We start from the raw sequence: 23199 nt of genomic DNA, 5'->3' as shown, positions 1-23199 counted from the left end.
TGTTTCTCTTGCAAGTATTTTAGGTGTTTTTAACCCTTTTACGCAGGTGGTAAAAATCCTATCACCTATATACACAACTACGCGATGAGCGGGTATGGACCCATTTCACACGTGATACAAAGCATAAAACAAGTACAGTGAACAAAATAATATTTATACCATCAATATATGCCACCAGAACTGGAAGTGCCACATGTTCTCGTCAATACGGAACCATGCTACTAGAACCTAGAGGGGTGTAAAAATAGAAAGTGTGAGTGGTCAAAAAAAAGATTTTCAAAATCATTTCCATTATCAAAGGTAGTAACCCCTCACCGTAAAACTCGAATAGTTTCCAACAAATCATACTACGTAGAAGTATGAAATCAAAAGTATACTAACAGTAAACTCAGAAGTATAATACTACTCAGCATCTCATTAGCAATATAAATAATCATGTGCCTAATAAACCATATTAACATGCAAGCTGGAGTCACCTGTAGTGACCTGTACGACTTATTCATATCTCATCACATATCTCATCAATCATGGCTAGCATATAAGTCGGAGTCACCTATAGTGACCTGTACGACTTATTCATATATCATCACATGTCTCATCAATCATGGCTAGCATATAAGTCGAAGTCACCTATAGTGACATGTACGACTTATTCATATCTCATCACATATCTCATCAGTCATGGCTAGCATATAAGTCGGAGTCACCTATAGTGACCTCTACGACTTATTCATATCTTAGTAATATGTCAGCCACATCCACCTCTTGTGGCCTGTACGGCTAAACCCATAGCTCATCACATATCCCTGAACACGTGTCGGAACCACATAAAGTGGTCTGTACGACAAGCTAGGTGTAAATAAATACGCTCAAGTGCTACGATCACGTGAAGGCTGTGCGAAGTATCGCAAGTCACCTACGAGTCGGAACCACTTAATGTGGTTTGTACGACAGGTTGGCACCTACCTTGGATTCAAGGTGAGCGTGTGGTGTGGGAGGTGAATGATCACGTGAAGGCTAGGCCCTAGCCACGGGTGGAAGCACTAACATCGAGGTACAAGTTTATGAGCTCTAATATATCTCAAAACAATCGTACTCACTACCATCATTATCATCGAAGTGTACTTACCTGAATCTCACCTGAGCGTCCGCAACGTCATTTGGCACTTCAAAGCATTCACAATAATTAGATTCAGGTAATATACATATGAATATGCCATGATACAATCTAAACCCAAACATTTCATAGTGTTTCCAAATATATAATATAACATAGCATGAAATGCATAATCTGTAACGCCCCACTTCCAAACTACTTAGTTTTGGGAATAATTATCGGTGATAAGCTCAACTAGACACTAGTTTAATTAACTATCACTACTTACGTTTCTTGACTTCAATTTCTCGATTCTTCATACATTGATTTATAACCAACATTTAACCACCAAGACATAGGGTTAAATCTCATGTTTTTCACCAGATTCCTTCGCATTGCTCATTTTCCCAAACAAAGCTTTTGTCTCGATTATTTAATCCCACTTATTGTATGGCTGCATCTAATGTCTCATTAAACTGCCTACATACCCTAAACAGGGATTAAGCCATTCGTAGTTCACAATAATTACTTCAAAGCATTCACAATAATCATAAGCAATAATCGATTTATAAACGTTTGTGGAATTATCAATCATATATATATATATATATATAGACACACACACACACGATAGAAAGGAAAAGACCCACTCACTTGAGGTCCGCGCTATGACTCCCTAGGACGCGTATCGAGACATCACGAACCAATGTCGCCTAGAACAATTATCAAATCACGTCTCAGAATTCTTACCAATAGAATACATAATTTATGTAAAACATATCCCTACGTAATTCACTTAGGAAGATCAGCATCATGGATTCTCGATCCGTTACTTCAAAAGATTCACATTATGGCTAAACATTTTATCATATATCTATTTAGTGTCCAAAATCGTTTCATTTGGTATATTTATTTTATGGCTAAACATTTTATCATATATCTCTATTTTTCTTTTGTCAAATGATAAATTTGTTAGATTAAACGTTAAGTTAGAAAGACGACAAGGTTCGAACCCACGTCGTGATGCAAAGGCAACACTCCTCCCCACTACTGTGGTAGAGGGTCACTTGCATATATCTCTATTTGTAGTTTGTACCCATTTTTAATTTGCAACCTTTTTTTTTTTTTTTTTTAAATTGTAACAATTTTCTTTTTAGTTTTAATTTATACCATATGTTTTTAAACTTTTATTTGTACTCATAATTTTTAAAGAGAGTTGCTAGACTCTCTCCATTGTCTTATTTTCTTACCCATGTTAGAACCCCACCCGCTATAGAAAGTTAAAAATTTGAAATGTTATTTCTCCACCACTATATTTCCTGAAATACCCCTTAATATATATATATATATATATGTTATTAGCACTCCAAAAATCTCATTCTACACTTCTCACAAGTGTATTTTTCTTTCTAACTATAAAAAGTTTGGAGTGCAAAATGAGATTTTTTTAAGTGCCAATAACAATTCCTTATATATCATGTGAACAAACGTGAACCAATCCACCACTGTAGCTCCAAGTGACTTGCACTATTGACTAGAACCCTAACTAACTTTATAATATTCTAGGCAAAAGTTAAATATAAAATCATATACTAGAGAGGTATGCAACTTCAAATGAAAAACCACAAAGCTATGCAAATGTAAATGAAAAGTTGGATGGCGACGAATTCAATTGTACGGTAGCGACAAATTCAAATGACACAAACGTAAAATTATTCTTCTACCTCTTCAATTGAAACATAATCTTCTACTTCCTACGTATAGAAACATGACCTTCTACCTCTTCAATGAAACGTCATCTTCTAAGTTCATTCCTTTTGTTTTCTATGAATGAAAGGATACGAGAAGATAAGTTAGGGGTTTAAGGTAGACAAATCGTCTAAACAAAGCATGAGAGTTATCACACCCAAACTTTTTTTTTTCTATAAAAAAAGAAAATTAACGCAAAAGAGGGTAAGTAGTAATTTTACAAATGGACAAATTTGTAATTAAAAAAAATTCATTAGAAGGTGGGTGGGAATTTAGGACATTGAGGTGAGAATAACACCTGTGACAGCCCGTCCTGAATTATTTGTACCATAGGTGTGAAAAGACTAAATTGCCCTTGGACGTTAGTTGGTGTTGTGGGGTGTCGTTTAGTTGTTTTTGGTTGTTGACTCAATAGGACACACATACACACCCATACCACTCTTTTGTGACTCTCTCTCATTCTTCCCTCTCGGATTTCTTCCATTCCTTTACAATTGTACGGACGAACTTCAAAACCAACCATACACACACGGATCGACATCTAGAAGGTAAGATTCGAACGCCTTGCAAATTTCTGAGTTCATATATACCATTTGTGAGACTTGAAACCTTCGGAAACCTCAAGAACCCTAACCCATTTTTCATGCACTGTTCATACACTAATTATTGTGAGGTTTTTAGGAGTTTTTAAGGTCATAGGAAGCTTTAGAATGTCTTCACGAAGCTCAGGGAAGAATTTTGAGGTGTTTTGGACGTCGTGAAGCTCGAGTTCAATGAGTTGCAGGTTTAGCCGGTATATCGAATGACTTTCCGGTGAGATCCCGTGGATTTCAAGGCTTGAAAGTGGTAAGGTTTTGTTCTACTCATTGTAAGCGTCATTTTGGTACAAATTTCATGGAATTTGGTTGAGAAATGAAGAAGATATGAAGATTTGAATATTTTCCAATTTCCGGCAAAAATTCAAGTTTCAGACGGCGGTGACTAGTGAGGCTTGCGGAGAAGGAGACGAATATTCCGTTAGAGTTGACGGAATATTCTAACGGCATTAGGTAATGGCCGTTAACTTCTGTTAAGGTTTTAACGAAATATTACTAACGGCCGTTAGGGCCGCGCGTGGCGGCACATGGGTGGTTTGAAAATTATTTTAAAAATATGGGGATGTTCGTGAGGTTGAGTAGATCATGTTGGTATATTCAAACACCCTATTTGAACATTGTATGAGAAGTTATTACTTAGTTTTGGTTATGTGCTTTAAATTTTATAGTTGTTTCGCATATAGGTGAGACCTATCCTGAGGACGAGCGCAGTCACTCAAGGCTTGGGGGCTACGACCCTTCCACATACCAGTAAGTGGGCTTTTGGTTTTCCGTATATACCTATATACTTGAGAGTTTTCCCAGAAAATGAAATTGAATGTTTATATGTTTTAAAATGCTATGCAAAGTGTTTGCCTATTTATTTATGCATTAGTAGTTGCATATATGTATGTTTGGTGTTGTGGACGCATAGGTAAGTGCCAAGTAAGTTTATAGTTTATGGTTGTGAATTAGTGGTTATGTGAGATGCATTAAGAGCTCATAAACCTGCACCCCGGTGTTAGTGCTTCAGCCCAGAGTTAGGGCATAGTCCTTCACGTGATGTTCACCTCCCGCACCACACGCTCATCTTAGATCCAAGTTAGGTGCACAGTCCTGTCGTACAGACCATTATAGGTGGTTCCGACTCATAGGTGACTCGCGATTATTCGCACAGTCTTCACGTGATCGTAGCACTCGAGTGTATTTATTTACATCCAGTTCTGTCGTATAGACCACTTTAGGTGGTTTCGACTCGTGTGCAGGTATAGTTGTTGAGATGTGGATTCGAGCTCTATATTTAGCCGTACAGGTCACATTAGCTGACTCCGGCTGGCATGTCATTTGCATTGATTGATATCACCTGGTTTACTTATACTTTATGCTGAGAAATTCGTCATGGCATATTTATGAATGTTGTTATTCTGAGCATGATTTCGATATATTCATATATTCTATTTTCTGGGAAATTATACAAGTTTTACAGAGAGGGGTTAGAACTTTTGAGAATGAAATGATTTTGAAAAGCTTTGTTTTTTTCCACTCACATTTTCTGTTTTGTGCCCCTCCAGGTTTTAGGTAGAAGTGCTTTGGTGGCTCACGAAGACTTTGACGGTGGTTCTGACAGAACAACACAAATGTAGGATCACCTTTGGGTGTTGTGTAATTAGTACTCGTCCCACTGGACTACACTTAGGCTTTTTGTGCTCTGATTATGTTTATCACACTTAGTCTTACACTATCGTATTACTTTAACTAGTTTATCTAGTAGTTTGGTTTTTATTTATTCACTTTTCTATTATTATTTATACTTCCGCCCTGTGCACATGGCTACGTCACTCTCATGTGACGGCCAGCACACCTTGGTTTCAGTCAGGGTGTGTCAACACCACTCTTTTTTTAACCTTTAATTTTCTTTACAAATGTACCACTTTGTTATATGTAAAATGACACACCCCGACCCGGTATGTCCACTATACGTTGGTCAACAAAAGTCAATACCCTCGACTCTAGGGCATTTTCGTAAATTCACGCTTTTTAAAATTAATGAAATTATAAAAGTAGAGACGGGTTGTCACATAAAATGTATCCTTTTTTTTTTTTTTTGGTAAGTACCATTCTTTCATGTAAAATGTACCCATTTCTTTAATGTAAAATCTATTTATTATTTTTAATCTATTATTTTTTTTGTTATATAAAATGTACCCATTGTTTTTTATATAAAATTTACCCATTTTTTGTTATATAAAACGTGTCCCTTTTTTTGTATAAAATGTATCAAATTTTTATATGCAAAATGTGGCCAAATTTTATAATATAAAAAAGATTAAAAAAAAATCCCTTTGCAATTTTTTTTTTATTTTTTATCAAAACCCGTAAGAAATTTTGAATAATTGAATTGGTAGTGTAAGTGAAAGCAAAAAAAAAAAAAAAAAAAAAAAAACCATTTGAGTCTTTATTGGTATTAAAATGCATAAAGTTTGGATTTATAACAACTAAGGACCAGGGATCGCAACTAAACTCTCCCATAGAAATAGTTTGCTTGTATAAGACTCCTCTAACACTATTTTGGCTCAAACTCCACCACCTTTCTATCCACCAACTTTGTTCAATTACAATTCCCAAACACAAAGCAATATACACACACATGTACGTAGCATGCATGATCATCCAATTTCTTTATCATCTCCCACATTTTCCATGCTGGTTCCAAACATTCCACTATAAATAGCTCATCGGTGTCCCTCTCATAGTCGCATGAGAACCCAAACATTCTCACCCTTTCTTAAGAGTTTGTTTCCTTAAATCTCTCACATCTATTTTTGATCCTTTGGCTTTTTGAGCAACTTGAAGTAGTACATTAAACAATGGGTAAGTTCAGTTTTAATTTCAAATCTTTTGCCCTAATTGCTTTGCTTGTTTCAAGTGTCTTTGACTTGTTTCAAGTGTCTTTGTTGGCCTGGAGCGCAGGCAACTCAACTATGAGTTAACAACGTCATTTTTGTGAATGTGGGAATACCAATTCGCCACCGAACTTGATCCAGAGAGTATAGTAGATGTGATGGTGGAGGCGAATGTGATGCTGACTTCTGCACCTGAGCGACTACGGCGAAGGAAGGAACACCTCTCGACCTAGGGTTCTAGAACCTGAAGATAATGTTACTTAGTTTACAATGAAGGTTAGGATTTTCTGCATCAGGTTTAGCAACTTCAACTATATTTGTGAAAACATAAATGCGCTAAATTGGTATCAGATTGTATGGACAAAGATACTCAAAGGAGATGAATGTCTTTATGGTGAATGTGGTTCGGCTGCCTAAATGATGAACTATGAAGTACACTTGAGAGTACCGATATAGAACACCTTACTTTGCCGAGAAGCTAATGATGTGATCTCTTCATCCAAACTAAAGATGTCGTCGGTTGTTAACATAGTGTTGTTTACTCATCCAAACTAAATAAGTTGAAAATCAAAGTATGCATAACAAACGAACAACTACTACGAAACTACAAATATTATTTATAGAATGCCGAGACTACTATACTTAGAGACTACATTGTGATCGACTTGTTCTCAAGTGAATGACAAGCATCCTATTTATATTAAACCGAATCCTAATCTCTAACAAAAACCTAATTCTAACAGGCTGGGCCCAAATCCAAAACTTAATATTTTCCAGCACCCCCTTCGGGTTAAACTCATGGCGATAAACAACATGAGTTTGCCGACAAGAAGATGTGGATACATGCTCCCTTATGCATACAGACAAGTAAGCTCCATTAAGCATATAGAAAGACAAACAAGTTAAGATAGATGAAAGATGGATATATTTAGATGGTGAATGACACAGATTCAAGTAGGCAGATTCCATTAGGTGGACACGCCCTGATGCAGACAAATTCCGATTGAGTATGAAACCCGTCACTAAACGCACGAGTGATAGGAGCATATTTATGCGACTTAGTTAGCTTGTTTTCATGCATTTACATAGCTAATTTCTACTTATTAGAGTGTTTTAAGCTATTTTCGTGTGTTTTCAGGTTCAAATGACAAAGTTGGCAAGAAAGTTCATAACATAGAAATCTCACTTGTAAGTTGTAACATCCTATACTCCTAATATTCATAAACTTCTCAACAACCAATACTATGTGTAATTGTTGACGCTAAAAACTACCAAGCCTACGTGGCACGCAGGTCAAGTAACTAATAAGCTAACTACGTCCTTAGGTTGCGTGCGAGGCGTGCCAACTCGTTGGTCGAGCTCGGCCGGAGAGTAAAATATGTTGATGTACGTTAGGCGCGCTGCTGACTTCTTAATCTTGCGATTACGGCCAAGGAGGAAACACATCTTGACTTTCGGGTTCTGGAGCCCGAAGACAAGGCTGCTAGTTCTGCGAAGTTCATAAATCATCAGCGCCAGACTCAATCTCAATAATTATATTCATGAGAGTATAAGTACGCCGGATCAATATCAAACTATACAGACGCAAATACTCAAAAGAGATAAATGTCTTAATGGTAAATGTGGTTCGGGCGTTGGAGTGCCACACTCTAAAATGTACCTGAGAATATCCAATCATAAAGCAAAACTCGGCATTCAATGTGCCAAGCCTAGTAACCTGTAACACCTCACTTCGCCGAGAAGGCTGATGAGATGACCTCTACCAATAAGGATTCGAAAATCCTTGTCGACCGAGACTTGGATAAATAACTAGTCGACCTCGAAGCAGTGTTGTCTATCCAAACTGAAGGTGCTCCTCGGTCAGTTGATTCTACGACTCCAGTGCTATCTATCCAAACTAAAGATATTACCGGTTGCCTTCACAGTGTTGTTTATGCAAACTGAAAATGTGTTGGCGGGAAGAAAGGGGAAGAGGATAAAATGTCAAAGGTTGTTGAGAAGCTTTGCGCAAGTCAATTTGTGTGTTGATTTGAAGGGGTTTTGAATGATGCACTCCCTTCTCTATTTATAGCAGTGAACCCTCTCATGGCTGAACTAGAGATGTACTTGGGTAGAACTCATCATCCCAATCTGATCAATTTTCAACCAATCCTAACTACAATAGGACTTTGAACCAAGTTTTTTAATGAACCAGATTCATTCCCTAATTCTAAACATCTTCAACTTTAAGACTCCTTGTTGTACTAGGGTTCGGCTACCTATGCTTTATCAAAACCAATCATTCTCGCAACAGGATTCAGCCAACCTTGACTGGACAGCCCATGATGAAATTCTTGATGAATGTTATTGGGCCGAGAATGACTCTCATCTTGGCCCAAAATATTATTTTAGGCCCAAACATTGCCCCCTCGCTTCTGAGGTCTTCGACTCATAATTCCTGGTTGAGGCTTGACCTTGAAGAAACGATTTATTACCAAAGAAAAACCCTTAACATATTCCTCTAAAGAACATTGCAAGCCTCGAACACTTCAACCACTCAAACGTATTTATTAAGCACGATCTTCCACTTCTGTCAATTTTCTGAAAAAGTTGCACGACTTGACACGTGGCAGCTCCTCATCGTGATTGTCTATCTTCAATCATGCGTGCCCCACGTTCGAGGCGTGTACACGTCGAAACGTCTATTCGTCATAAATTTTGTCATCAAAATGGGAATCGACCAAACCCTAAAGAGCTTGGCTCTCAACCCTACGACCTGGGCTGCTTGGGTCACCGGGATAGAGCCACACTTCGGAGGCGAATAGGAGATTCTCAGCATATTCGACGCCATTAAACTCTCGACCATTGAGATCAACATGGATCGAGAACTCTTAATGGCCACCCTGAGCTTCTAGTGTTCGACCACCAACATCATGGTTCTTCCTTTAGGCCCTATTGGTTTGACCGTGTTGAATATCACAGCCATGCTCAGCATCTCTCCCTCAGGTCTTCTAATTGATACCACTCTTTCTCGATATCAATTCGACCTAGATTTGAAAACAGTCTTCGATGAGTGTGCCGTCCAAGTTTTGGCGAAGAAAAGTCAGGGGGCATCAAAAAAGGATATGTATAAGATGCACAAAAATTTCTTTAACTACAGCACATTGATCAGCCACTTTGCTAGCTCAAAAGGGAAATACCTCAAGAAGGGATAACGCGAAACCTTATTGCTCTATTGGTACAATAAATTAATTTTTGTACTAAGTCGAACAAGTGCCTGGCCGAGAATATACACGTGGTCGAGCCAAGTCTTAGCCCTCAACTTGGCCATCCATACCAACCTTACTCGGTGTTTAGCCAATGCCTCTGCTAGGAAGATTGACCTGCACCAAAACTGCCCACTTTGGGTCTTTCAACTCTAGTTGCATGTATACTTCTGCACGCTGAGGCCAGAGATCCCAAGCTTCAACTCTTCTGAAGAAATGGGTCTTTAAATGGCCTTGCACCTCATTCTTGTTCATTTAGCCAAAGACATTTTCAAATACTTTTTCGGCTTTAAGGATTTATCGGAGGACAAATTTCTGGTCTGCTATTGTCATAAATATCCATCTTCCATTAGGCTCCCTACATGGGCTTGGAAAGAAGCAGAAAAAGCCGACCTTCGACAGTCTTGGGGGTCATTTATCCTAGCTTGTGACCTTCCCTTTGCTTGCAATGCTCGACGGGCCAGTAGGTCTACCATCCTTACTTCGTGGCCCATCAATTGGGCCATCTCCAGGGTTGCCCTATGCCGCTCCTCACTTCTCGCTCACTCTTGAGCCGAGAACGCCTTTTTGGCTTTTCGGAGAGAGAATGGAAGGAAGCCGAGAGAGAATTTCAAAAGCGGTGTACTAAATTAAGCCTTCGCCTGAATATTCCAGAAACTTATTATACCAGCACCTTCATCGACTAGTGGAATGCATACGTCAAGGATTTCTTTAGTACTTCAGTTGAATAACTTTCAAAGAAACTTTTTGACGATCGACCGAAGAAGACTTTGGCTCCAAAATCCAAAGAAACGGCTCAAGGTACATATCTTTTACTTCTCTTGTTTATCTATTCAATTCAAACTTCTTTCTGACCCTAGTTTAGCTTTTCGAGGGGGTTGTGCAATAAAACGGGCCGATGTGGTTGCGATGGTCGTGACCAAGAAGAAACTGAAAGGAAAAATATGAGATTTATGTGGGATTTCTATTGACTAGCATGCATATACAATTCAAAATTTATATACGAAAACAACGGAAGCATGTCATCAATTAATATCAAAGCTCTAGTCATGAAAATCCCCTTCAAGATTCATAGGTTTATTTATGATGCATCAAAAACAATTTATTGAAGAACAAAAGGAGTAGTTTTATACCTCTTGATCTAGATCTTAGACCAAGGATGGACCACCTCCAAGCTCTTTGCTCCTTGAACTCCTTGAGCCTAGCCTCCCTCCTTGCCTTCTTCACTTTGTTGAGAATGAGTGCTCCTAGGTTCTCTTCAAGTTTCCAAAATTGAAAACCTCTAAAGATCCTCACCCACTAGTGTAGTGAGAAGGATGAAGGAATAACCAAAGGGGTGATAAAATGATTAGCTAAAATCCCCCTATGGTGGCCGGCCCTTTGAGTGTTAGAGAGAGTTATTTTCTTTTCTCTTTTGTTGTTTTGAACACACAAAAAAAAAAAAAACCCTTATGAAACTTTCATTATAAAGTTCCTTTTATAACATAAAGAAACAAGTCAACAATTGACCTTCTCTCTCCCTCTCTTTGGCCGGCCTTCTTAGTGTTTTTTGGGCCTTGGGCTTTTATTATTTCAAGTCATCAAATGCTTGAATAAAAGCCCAATGGGTTTAGGCCCAATGGGCCCAATTAAACCCGAACATTTCTTTAAGCCCAAAACGATCTTTTATCGCTTTTATGATTTCTTTAGACTTTCTAAATTAATCACAACACTTAATTAATCCAATTAATTATTTCCATCATCCATTAGTTACTCACTACAAGAGTGTATTGGTGAACAATCTTTTAGGTTCTAATTAGCAAGGCAGTGAGGTGATTGGCATCAATCCAATTGATTATATTTAATCCATCCACTTAGTGAATTAAAACTTACTTTTAATTCACCTTCTTCTTTGATGACTACATTTAATCATCTAGAAGAACTCACAAGCCATGAGTGACATCTAAACATATATCATGGCTACCCAAGCTAATGTAGAAGTTCATTCGGAGAACCTATTCAGTTGGAAGTACAATGTAATTCGATCCTTCTCTAAAACAATACTCTCAATCACATCACTAGGGTATGGATATACTATGTCAAACCCCTAATGTGATTATGCTTTCTTATATGATTCAATTGAGTCGCATAGGAACGTTTTCCTTTATTACGCTCGAGACTTCGGCCGAAGATTCCCGAATCATATCTCAGAGTATTCTTCCTCTCATAACGAGGATCAGAGATTCCTTGTTGATCATTCACATGCCTACATGTTTAGATACCTTAACCCCAACAATGCCGTGGACACTCCAATGGAATGTCGTTTGACATGATCAAAGATCAAGGACCTAACCATTAGACATCTATGATGTCTCAAGTCAAAGGATTACTTACATTATTCCAACCTTCAGAGTTACTTGCTTGACATATGAGTAGACCTCCATGCAAGTACTCTCGTTCAATTGTGTTCAGTGAACTCATTCCCTTAATGAGCACCTACATACTTGTCTTAGTGTCACTACACGAATGGGATGAGACTTTCCATCCTTCCATTTGAAGCAGACATAGTATGTACCGGTCTATGCATTGTCAGTATCCCTCCGACAATCCTATGACCAGGAACCTTTTTGGACATAATGGTTATGAGAAGAAGGTCTCTGTAGTCTAATCATCATTAGATTACTTCTTCCATCAATCCATTGTCCATGGATTCATTATTTAGGACATATTTCGTTCATTGAGATAGTCCTAATTAGTATCTTTGCCTTCCGATGTATAAGAGTCATATATACATCATTACATTGTCCTGAAAGGTTTCTTCCAAAGATTGACTTTCAGGGCATATTTCCAACAATTTCCCACTTGCACTAAAGTCAATCACTAGTGTAACTTATACATGCTAGTTGAGTGAGCTTATGCTCGTAGGTTAACTTGGTGATGTATTTAATCACCTTTTAATTTAAAAGGGATTTACTTATCAAATGTTTCTAAAACATTTTGATGATGTCTCTTTCTTGTGTTCGAATACTTTGATGAGACCTTGATTCCATGGCTTGAGCTATCGCCCCATTACGTCGTAGTATCCTACTAATGACCTTATGGTTTGGATTCAATCATTGGTTCTAAAAGAACCCCTTTCATTCAAAACACCTTTTGAAGCAGTTTCTAAAACAATATATCGACATATATTTCGTTTGTATACTTTATACAAACTTTGCTCCAATCCTTGAGACCATTGTAGTACAATACTATCAATATATATTCATACGATTAGTACTTCATTCATTATGAAGTTCCATTTGTTTAAAATGGATTATTTTCACTTTGGTTCATAACCTAAGTGAATGCACGCTTCTAGAGTCCCACTCTGATGTTCCTTTCTTAAAGGCAATAATACTCTTTCAGTTGCTATGGTTCTGATCCTGGGATATAGTAATATCTTAAAGTGACAACCCATGTGGTTTTTCACCTTTTGATATTTACTCACAAGTCCATACATGTGTCCCTTTTGTGATTTTATGACACATTTATTATAAGGGTTATGAAAGTGATTTTCTATCATATAGTAAAATGCTTTCTTAAATCTTCAACATTTGAGATTTAATTTCCCCATATAACTTCCTTGAGATAGCCTTTGTTATATCAATAAGTCCAATTTCAAGTCTATACTTAAAATTAACCGTGTCATGTCTTGTCATTTTTCGAGTAACATCTAGGTTTGATCAAGTCTATCAAATAGACTTTATTCATATCTTGTTGCTCAAATTATGACATCACTCCCATTGGGCTTGTTGTAACTTAGCATTCATTCAAAAACTTAACACTTAAATTTTCTTGATTTGAATGCATATTGCTCCCACTAACTTGTTTTGGATCTATTGACAATCATTGAGCTCCATTAGCTTATTAATGATGTCTCAACAATTTTGAGACTATCAACAACGCTAGCTAACACAAGTTATTTAAATGAATCATTTAAATGGTGTCATACACCATACTTCAAGTTTTAGTCATACTAAGACTTTAATGTAGTCATATAAGAATTATCCAAGTCTTTAGTGAAAGCATGGCTTCTACTAAGGATATAGAAACTCAACCATTCCTTCTAGGTGGTTGATATAATTCTTTATCAAAACTACATAGAGCGTTATAGTTACATAAGGTGACGAATTCGGATTGTCTTGTTGTTAAACTATATGTTGTGACTCATTTTGAAACTATTCCCTTTTGTTTCATCAACTTGTCCATATGCTTTGTTATTTAGCTTGTTCTCATAAAAGAGAATGATGGACAACTCCCAACATATAACCATTTTATGCTAGGTTGACGAAACCTACATTCAAAGACTATTCTTTAGAATGTTACACAACATAGAATATTAACGTTTTGTAGAGCTTGAGTCTTTTAACAATTAAAATGATAAACTCTCAATAATAGTCAAGTACTATTATTATTTAGACAACTATAAACCAATCATATCCAAGTTTATATCCAATTTCTCACCTCCCACTATTTCTCATGACTTTAATGAGAAATCATTTCATACATTCAAAAAATGTATAAACGTGGAGTATACGGGTTGAGGACATTGTGTAGTAGCTTTAAAACCTTTCAAGCTCATTTGTTTCACTTTTCACTAAGTTGATGTCTTGTTATTAAGTGACTAAAATCTTTAAACATTTTATTGATTTAGACACTTCATTTTTGGTTTAATCACTAACACACTTTGACATTTTAAAACAATTTTAAGAATGTCCAATTAATTGTTCAAAACTACTAATTGAATCAAGAGTGATCTTGATTATTGTGGTTTAAGTGATAACCATATATAAGAAACGTTTTTCTTATTTCTAATATCATTATAATCATGTATCTCATCTAGGATACAACAAGACAATATTCAATTCATAACATTACTTTAAGGAAATATTTTATTTATTAGAAGGCATTCATCACATTACATTAATATGATAACACAAACATTCACAATGTTTAACTTAAAAGGAATTAGCTCTAAACATTTAGAGACTTATTTAAGTACCTTCAAACATTTAGGCATTAATAGTGGTCTTCCATCATATGAAGCCACATAATAAGTTCTTAACACAATAAGAAAGTTTAAAGACAATCTTTAAATGCCTAAACAAACTTCCCAAGTAGTAAGCAAAAACATGGTGACCGAACCCTTCTCCACTCTTTTCTTTGCTTGTTCCTCTTCTACTTAGCTCCTCCACCTATATACAATTATACAAGTGATTAGCACTTTATATCAAATATAAATATTTAGAAGATCTAATAATTAGAATTGAAGATAAGAACATAAACCATACCTTGTGGCTTGTCCTTAAGAGTTGCAAGGTATAACCTGCAATTCCTCTTCCAATGCCCCTCCTTTCCACAGTGGTGGCAAGCCCCCTTGGGCTCCATTGCCTTCTTTTTCTTCACTCCCCCTTTCGGCTTAAGAGTGGGTGACTTCTTCTCCTTCCCTTTGCCTTTGCCTTACGGCTTAGACTTGGAAGAGGATGGCTTGTTGTAGGCTACTGCAGAAGTCCCTACAACGTTCTCTTTCATCATAGTTTTCTCAGCAGTTACTAACATGTTTAGTAACTCAGAGAGAGTACTATCCATTTTATTCATATTGTAGTTCATTACGAACTGTGAGAATAAATCAGAAAGAGAAGCCAATATAAAGTCCTGGGCCAATTCCCCGTCAAGTGGAGTACCTAGGTTCTCCAGTTGTTCAATGAATCCTATCATCTTCAGTGCATGTAGATGCACTGGAGCCCCCTTGACCATCTTGGTCTTCACAAGTTCACAGACAGTGCTAAAGCGACGGTTGCGCGTCCCTTCACCATATAACTCCGTAAGATGGAGTATTATGGAAAATGCACTGTCCATGCCCTCATGCTGTCTCTGTAGCTCCTCATTCATGGAAGCCAACAGATAGCACTTGGCTTGTGTGTCATCCTCAATGTGCTTGTCAAACTTAGCACGTTCATCCTCAATGGCCGAAGGGCCAAGAGGTATGTGAGGTGGAGCTTTGTCTAGTACGTAAACAATCTTCTCCAATGTTAGGAGAATCTTGACATTACGATACCATGATGGGAAATTGTGCCCCTCTAGGCAATGTTTGTCGAGTATTTTCGCGAGTGTGCTTCCAACCATATCTAAATACATAAACAATAAAATAAATTAGTTTGATTGTTGATTAAGTCACACGATTCGGGTCTTTGAACCGAATGACACCACCCACCATTTTTGGCAAATTCCATATCCCTCAAGATGGAATCCGGGAGATTTCAAAGAAAGCTCCTAGCAGGTTATAGGAGGCTCACTATTACCAAGCCCACCTCACGATGATACGATGTCGGCTAGCAAAAATAATAATGAGAGGGTATACTTACCCATTCACAACAACCTCTTGTGATTACCTATCTTATTGGCCTCTAGAGAATAATGCCTCACGATGATACGATGTTGGCACCATTTCTTCTTAGTTAAGTTCTTACCCACCATGCCGATTTAGATAGGGGTCCAAGTATAACCTCACGATGATACGATGTTGGTTACACTCGTTGCCTATTTTCACCACATCAAATGTCTTTAAATAGATTCCTCCTGAGTATAAGCATGCACTTTGCACTCCCCCATGATAGGGTGAAGGCGGTGTACAAGTCATAAACGATTGGAGCCTACCATGGTGGAAGGCCACGAAAAAAGTGTTCAAAGCACTCTTACGCTTTCAACTTAATATTGTATTTGATTGAGGGATTTTAAGGTCTCATCAATTTTATTTATTTAAACACATTCAAATAAATTGTGTCCTATTATAACTACTAGTCCAAAGTTTAATGAAATTAGTAGCATACAATATCCCCACTATTCGTTTTCATAAAACAAATCAATATCAAAACATTTTTCAAAATATTGGAGATACATATAACTACTAATTGTATTCATTCTAGTTTAGTAGCGTATGATACTCCCACTATTTATTTTGAGAAAAAACAAATCAATATCAAAAACGAATTTTTCAAATATTGGAAGTAACTACTACTACTACGGTTTTTGCATTCCCTTGAAATTGGACTTTATAGTCATCTTAGGCTCTTGGATGACCATGGACTTATTGGTTAATTCAACAACGAGCCAACATTGTTGAATAAGATCTCGGGGAGGTTGTGTCAATTTAATTACGTGCTTTCAATTCAATTAAAACATTTTTGATTGAGCCATTAGAAATGAAAGACAATGATTCATTGCTAATTAGGGTGTTGGACCCATTTAATTTTTTTATTTTATTTATTTATTTATTTATTTTTTTATCTCATGTCAAAACCCTCTTTTAAATATGTCTCCTTACCAATAGTTAAAGAAACTCTAGTCTAGTACTAGAGGGAATCAACTAACTAAAAGAGATTAAGAAGTAATAAGAATTACAAACCGATTTGTACAAATTCCTACAAATTACACATACTAAGAGGGAGAGATAGATTAATGTCAAACATGATAAGGTCCAATTGAAATAGAAAATAAAACACATTCCCAAGGTTCAAACAATTTGAGTTTAGCGCCTTATTCTCGTAGCTCAATTATCGTTTAAGGCATAAGTCCATAGTCACCCATTTTCTAATTACTTAATCACATTAAATGATTAAAGGGAATGCAACATAATCAATTAGATTTAGTGCATATGGGCATAATTAAATGATGAGTTTAAACATTAAACAAAATTAAAATCAAACATTTCAATTTTTAAATAGTAGGGGTCTAAATGCAAATATGAAAAAGTTAGGGGTCAAACCATAAATACTAAAAGTAAAACCAAACTTTTCATGATTACAAAAGGATCCTCAAGTGGGAAATCCATTGAGTTTGGCCGGCCATATGAAGGGGGAGGTGGGTAGGTCTTACCCACCTTGCATTATTTCAACATAAAGAAGAAAAAGAATTCAAATTATGCTTGCACTTGATTTTGCTTTAAGGAAATTAGGGAAAAAGTTTTAAAATATCCTAAAGAAGTCTAGGATTGAAAAAACCTTTTGTAATAAATATTGATGATAAGAATATCATCCAAATCCATAAAACAATTTATGAACTTAAATAAAACTATTTTCAAAAAACAAAACCATGAACACCAAGAACATAACCAAGAACTTCAAGAACACATTTTTCTAGCTTCAAAGTGTGTGTGTGAGGTTCAAAACAAAACACAAACACATAGCCAAAAAATCCCCTTTTGCCGTGCCCTCCCTATGATTCAAAACCCCAAAATTTGTTCTAAACTCACTCTTCATTCATGCATCCAAAACACCTTTTGCATACATATCTTTTTCAACTATTGATTCACAATTTTTCAACATTTGAAAAACAAAAGATAAACATACTTTGAATGAAGAACTAATATGTCAAACATAAAATTAATACCCATATGCATAAAATCCAAAAGGACACATCAAATATAAACCTTTGGCTCTGATACCACTTGAAAGGAAAATATGAGATTTATGTGGGATTTCTATTGACTAGCATGCATATACAATTCAAAATTTATATACGAAAACAACGGAAGCATGTCATCAATTAATATTAAAGCTCTAGTCATGAAAATCCCCTTCAAGATTCATAGGTTTATTTATGATGCATCAAAAACAATTTATTGAAGAACAAAGTTTAGGAGTAGTTTTATACCTCTTGATCTAGATCTTAGACCAAGGATGGACCACCTCCAAGCTCTTTGCTCCTTGAACTCCTTGAGCCTAGCCTCCCTCCTTGCCTTTTCCACTTTGTTGAGAATGAGTGCTCCTAGGTTCTCTTCAAGTTTCCAAAATTGAAAACCTCTAAAGATCCTCACCCACTAGTGTAGTGAGAAGGATGAAGGAATAACCAAAGGGGTGATAAAATGATTAGCTAAAATCCCCCTATGGTGGCCGGCCCTTTGAGTGTTAGAGAGAGTTATTTTCTTTTCTCTTTTGTTGTTTTGAACACACAAAAAAAAAAACCCTTATGAAACTTTCATTATAAAGTTCCTTTTATAACATAAAGAAACAAGTCAACAATTGACCTTCTCTCTCCCTCTCTTTGGCCGGCCTTCTTAGTGTTGTTTGGGCCTTGGGCTTTTATTATTTCAAGTCATCAAATGCTTGAATAAAAGCCCAATGGGTTTAGGCCCAATGGGCCCAATTAAACCCGAACATTTCTTTAAGCCCAAAACGATCTTTTATCGCTTTTATGATTCCTTTAGACTTTCTAAATTAATCACAACACTTAATTAATCCAATTAATTATTTCCATCATCCATTAGTTACTCACTACAAGAGTGTATTGGTGAACAATCTTTTAGGTTCTAATTAGCAAGGCAGTGAGGTGATTGGCACCAATCCAATTGATTATATTTAATCCATCCACTTAGTGAATTAAAACTTACTTTTAATTCACCTTCTTCTTTGATGACTACATTTAATCATCTAGAAGAACTCACAAGCCATGAGTGACATCTAAACATATATCATGGCTACCCAAGCTAATGTAGAAGTTCATTCGGAGAACCTATTCAGTTGGAATTACAATGTAATTCGATCCTTCTCTAAAACAATACTCTCAATCACATCACTAGGGTATGGATATACTATGTCAAACCCCTAATGTGATTATGCTTTCTTATATGATTCAATTGAGTCGCATAGGAACGTTTTCCTTTATTACGCTCGAGACTTCGGCCAAAGATTCCCGAATCATATCTCAGAGTATTCTTCCTCTCATAACGAGGATCAGAGATTCCTTGTTGATCATTCACATGCCTACATGTTTAGATACCTTAACCCCAACAATGCCGTGGACACTCCAATGGAATGTCATTTGACATGATCAAAGATCAAGGACCTAACCATTAGACATCTATGATGTCTCAAGTCAAAGGATTACTTACATTATTCCAACCTTCAGAGTTACTTGCTTGACATGTGAGTAGACCTCCATGCAAGTACTCTCGTTCGATTGTGTTCAGTGAACTCATTCTCTTAATGAGCACCTACATACTTGTCTTAGTGTCACTACACGAATGGGATGAGACTTTCCATCCTTCCATTTGAAGCAGACATAGTATGTACCGGTCTATGCATTGTCAGTATCCCTCCGACAATCCTATGACCAGGAACCTTTTTGGACATAATGGTTATGAGAAGAAGGTCTCTGTAGTCTAATCATCATTATATTACTTCTTCCATCAATCCATTGTCCATGGATTCATTATTTAGGACATATTTCGTTCATTGAGATAGTCCTAATTAGTATCTTTGCCTTCCGACGTATAAGAGTCATATATACATCATTACATTGTCCTGAAAGGTTTCTTCCAAAGATTGACTTTCAGGGCATATTTCCAACAGAAACTTGCTCTTCCCCCAAAGAAAGCTACAACTATTATGCCCTCTTAGCTAAAAAGATCACCACTGCAACTCCAGTAGCGGCCACTGCTGTGTCGATTGCATCGAGCAAATAGCCTCGCCCGAAGGTCGGGACAACTGGCAACATTGCTTGGCCTAAAAAGTGCCTCAAGAAAAAGGCAAATAAGGGAGAGCAGGAGATTTACGTCATTTCAAGTCAAACCATAGAAGCAACCAATCCTAGTTTCTTTTTCCCTTATCTTGTCGTCAAAGTCTCGACAAAAGTACCGTAAAACCCTTCGACAAGCCAGGCGATTGAGGTTCAACCCACCACGCAAGACGTTGAAGTTGAACCAATTGTCACCTCAACGGTCGAGTGTCTTGCAACTCCGGGGTTGGCCATTGCTCATGATGTCGTCTTAGCAGCTACTGCTTTGGAGAAGGCGACAACCATGGTAAAAAAAAAAAACCATCCCCCAAATCCAAATAAGACTCCGATGATCGTCTTGGAAGAAGAGGTATCACAATTTCCTTTAGTAATGTCTCATTTCATTTTAGCTGGATTTCCCGACTAACAAATAATCCTTTTTTATGTCCTGGAAAGAACTCGAAAATATTTCACTATTTTTGAGGAGGCTATTCAGGCAAAAGACGACCTCAAGGCCGCAATGTTCATTCATGAAGCTATCTGACCAGAGCTCGAGGCAATAAAGGCAAAGAAGGAAAGATTGGCTGACCTTGATCGTCAAATCACCAAACTTCAACGTTAAAGGTCGGCCATTGCTTCTGAACTTGAGAAGGATTTCGAGTCGAACGAACCTTAACTGACAGAGTACGCGGCTGGCGCGAAACGGATAGAGCAACTAAAGCTTGACAAAAGAACATGCCAGACCGAGGTTATAATGGGCGAAGTGAAGTGGTTAGAACTGAAAGTCGCTCTTGAAGCTTTTATTCCTTCGACTCCTTAGGATTTTGTATGCTGGCTTGTAACCTTGTGGATTTTTATTTGTAATTCTATATGTATGCCCTTTGAAAATCAATGAAATAAATTCTTTATTCTTGCATCTCCCAAGTGACCAAATAATATTTCTTTAAGAATTTCCTATTGATCAGTAATTTATGAACTAAACCAGTTCGATCATTGAGGTAATATGCCCTTTTGCCGAGAACTTTGCGGACAACGAATGGTCCTTCCCAATTTGGCTACCATTTCCCAAATCTAGGATCTTTAATCCCTACTGGCAACACGGTTTGCTATACTCATTCACCTTCACCGAATCCTTTTTGCCAAACCAGTCAATTCTAAGCTTATTCGGCAATCTTTTTTTGCGCCACTAGTAAGTTATAGGCATCGAGCCGAGCGTCCTCCAGATCTTCCAAATCTTGCCTCATGACCTGACTATAATCGACACTGAACAAACTGCTTTGTTCAAATACTCGTAACGAGTTTATACTTAGCTGGACTGGTAACATTGCGTCATGTCCATAAGTTAGCGCATATGGGGTCATCCCTGTTGTTGATCGAAGTGAAGTTCGATATGCCCATAATGCCTCATTTAACTTCAAATACCACATGGCAGGCTTTTCTTTTATCATTTTCTCAAGAATACCGATTAAAACTTTATTACTTGCTTTAGCATGTCCGTTTGCTTGTGGATAATACGGCGTGGACTGATCGAGCCGAATTTTCAAACTCACCGCGTATTCTTTAAACCTGTCGGCTGTAAAAATCGTGTCGCTGTCCATTATAATTGTTTCTGGTATGCCGAATCTCATCACAATGTTTTCTTCTAGAAAATTGCAAACTTCTTTAGATGATAACTCGGTGTATTATTTCGCTTCGACCCACTTGGTGAAGTAGTCAGTTGCTACGAGTATCCATGCATGCTTTGCTGCTCCGGAAGACATCGCAATCATGTCGATTACATCCATGGCCCATCCTCTGAACGACCATGGCTTGGTAACTAAGTGAAGTAAGTCGGTTGAGACCCTTTGTATGGGTCCATGGATTTGACATTGTACACAACCTTGTACGTATTTAATGCAATCTTTTAACATGCTTGGCCAGTCGATAGAGCAACCATCATGTTTTGCATCCGGATTGATGAACCCCACATATTCCTTTGTGTATTTCTGTAATAGCTTGGTCGGCTTCTTCCGGATCGAGGCACAATAACAACAGACTATGTTCACGTTTTCAGTATAGTTCATTTTGATACATTACGTAATTCGTGGCATGTACCCTCGTCTTATGGTCGTGTTTGCCACTAAGATTATCGAGATACTACATAATTAATCTTCTCCAGTCGTTTAGTAATGTCTCGACTATGCAGATATCTATAGAATCCTCTCATTCCAACAACGAAGGTAGGGACATAACTCGTGTACGGATTATGTGGTCATGTTAGAGAACTTGTTGATTAACCAAGGTCAAGTATGGTCGTCGCACTACTAGTGTGACCTGACCTAGTTCGCCCCCCCATGAGTTATGCTTCAGAGGCTATTTGAGTCAACTCGTCTACGTCGGTATTTCAAAATCATGAGATGTGCTTGAACCTAATGCCTACAAACAATTCGACTAAATAGCTGTCAACCATATGATAGGGCGCCAGAATACAACTCTTGCAACGAAAAATCCCATTAAGTTGGTTAATCACAAGTTTTGAATCACAAGGACGAGCACGCAGGCTGCCCTCAAGTCGTGAAGGACATTAAGGTCGATGATAAGGGCTTCATATTTGGCCTAATTATTTGTACAGTTGAAATCCAATTTAAGAGAAAATACAATCAGTAGTGATCAGGGGACTGGATGACAATTCCAACGCCGGCCGAGGTCGAGGTACTAGAGCCATCAAAATACATTGTCCAATAATTATCACGTGTTTCCACTATGCCAATTTCGACGTCGTTGCCCCCAAAACAATATGGGGAGGGATGTTGAGCTAAGAAATCAGCCAGGGACTGTCCTTTGACAGCTTTTTGGGGCACATATTGCAAACGAAATTTGAACAGCGCCATTGTCCATTTCCCAATTCAACCTTTTACTATTTGCCAAGTAAGCATATAGTGAATAACATCTGTTTGGGCAATGACTTGAGTAACGAAAGGGAACATGTAATGCCTAAGCTTAGATGCAGTGAAGAATAAAGCCAAACAGAGTTTCTCGACAACTGAATAATTTATGTCAATAGACTTGAGATTCCAACTAAGATAAAAAATGGCTTGCTTCCGCCCACTGTTGTTGTCCTGTGCAAAAACACAGCCAAT

At 37.3% G+C, this 23199-nt stretch overlaps 1 protein-coding gene across 1 annotated transcript; it reads right to left on the bottom strand.

The window, feature by feature from the left end:
• Positions 1–15046: 15046 nt before the first annotated feature.
• LOC137732858 (uncharacterized) lies at positions 15047–15712 on the bottom strand. Its single transcript, XM_068472119.1, has one exon. It carries the CDS (start codon positions 15710–15712, stop codon positions 15047–15049), a length of 666 nt encoding a protein of 221 aa, XP_068328220.1.
• Between the last annotated feature and the right edge of the window lie 7487 nt (positions 15713–23199).

Source organism: Pyrus communis, chromosome 4 (assembly GCF_963583255.1).
Source record: "Pyrus communis chromosome 4, drPyrComm1.1, whole genome shotgun sequence".
Lineage (NCBI taxonomy): Eukaryota > Viridiplantae > Streptophyta > Magnoliopsida > Rosales > Rosaceae > Pyrus > Pyrus communis.
This window is presented reverse-complemented; position numbering and strand designations above follow the sequence as displayed.

Excerpts from the sequence above, each read along its gene's own strand:
- LOC137732858 (XM_068472119.1), bottom strand. The coding sequence starts at position 15,712 with ATGGTTGGAAGCACACTCGCGAAAATACTCGACAAACATTGCCTAGAG.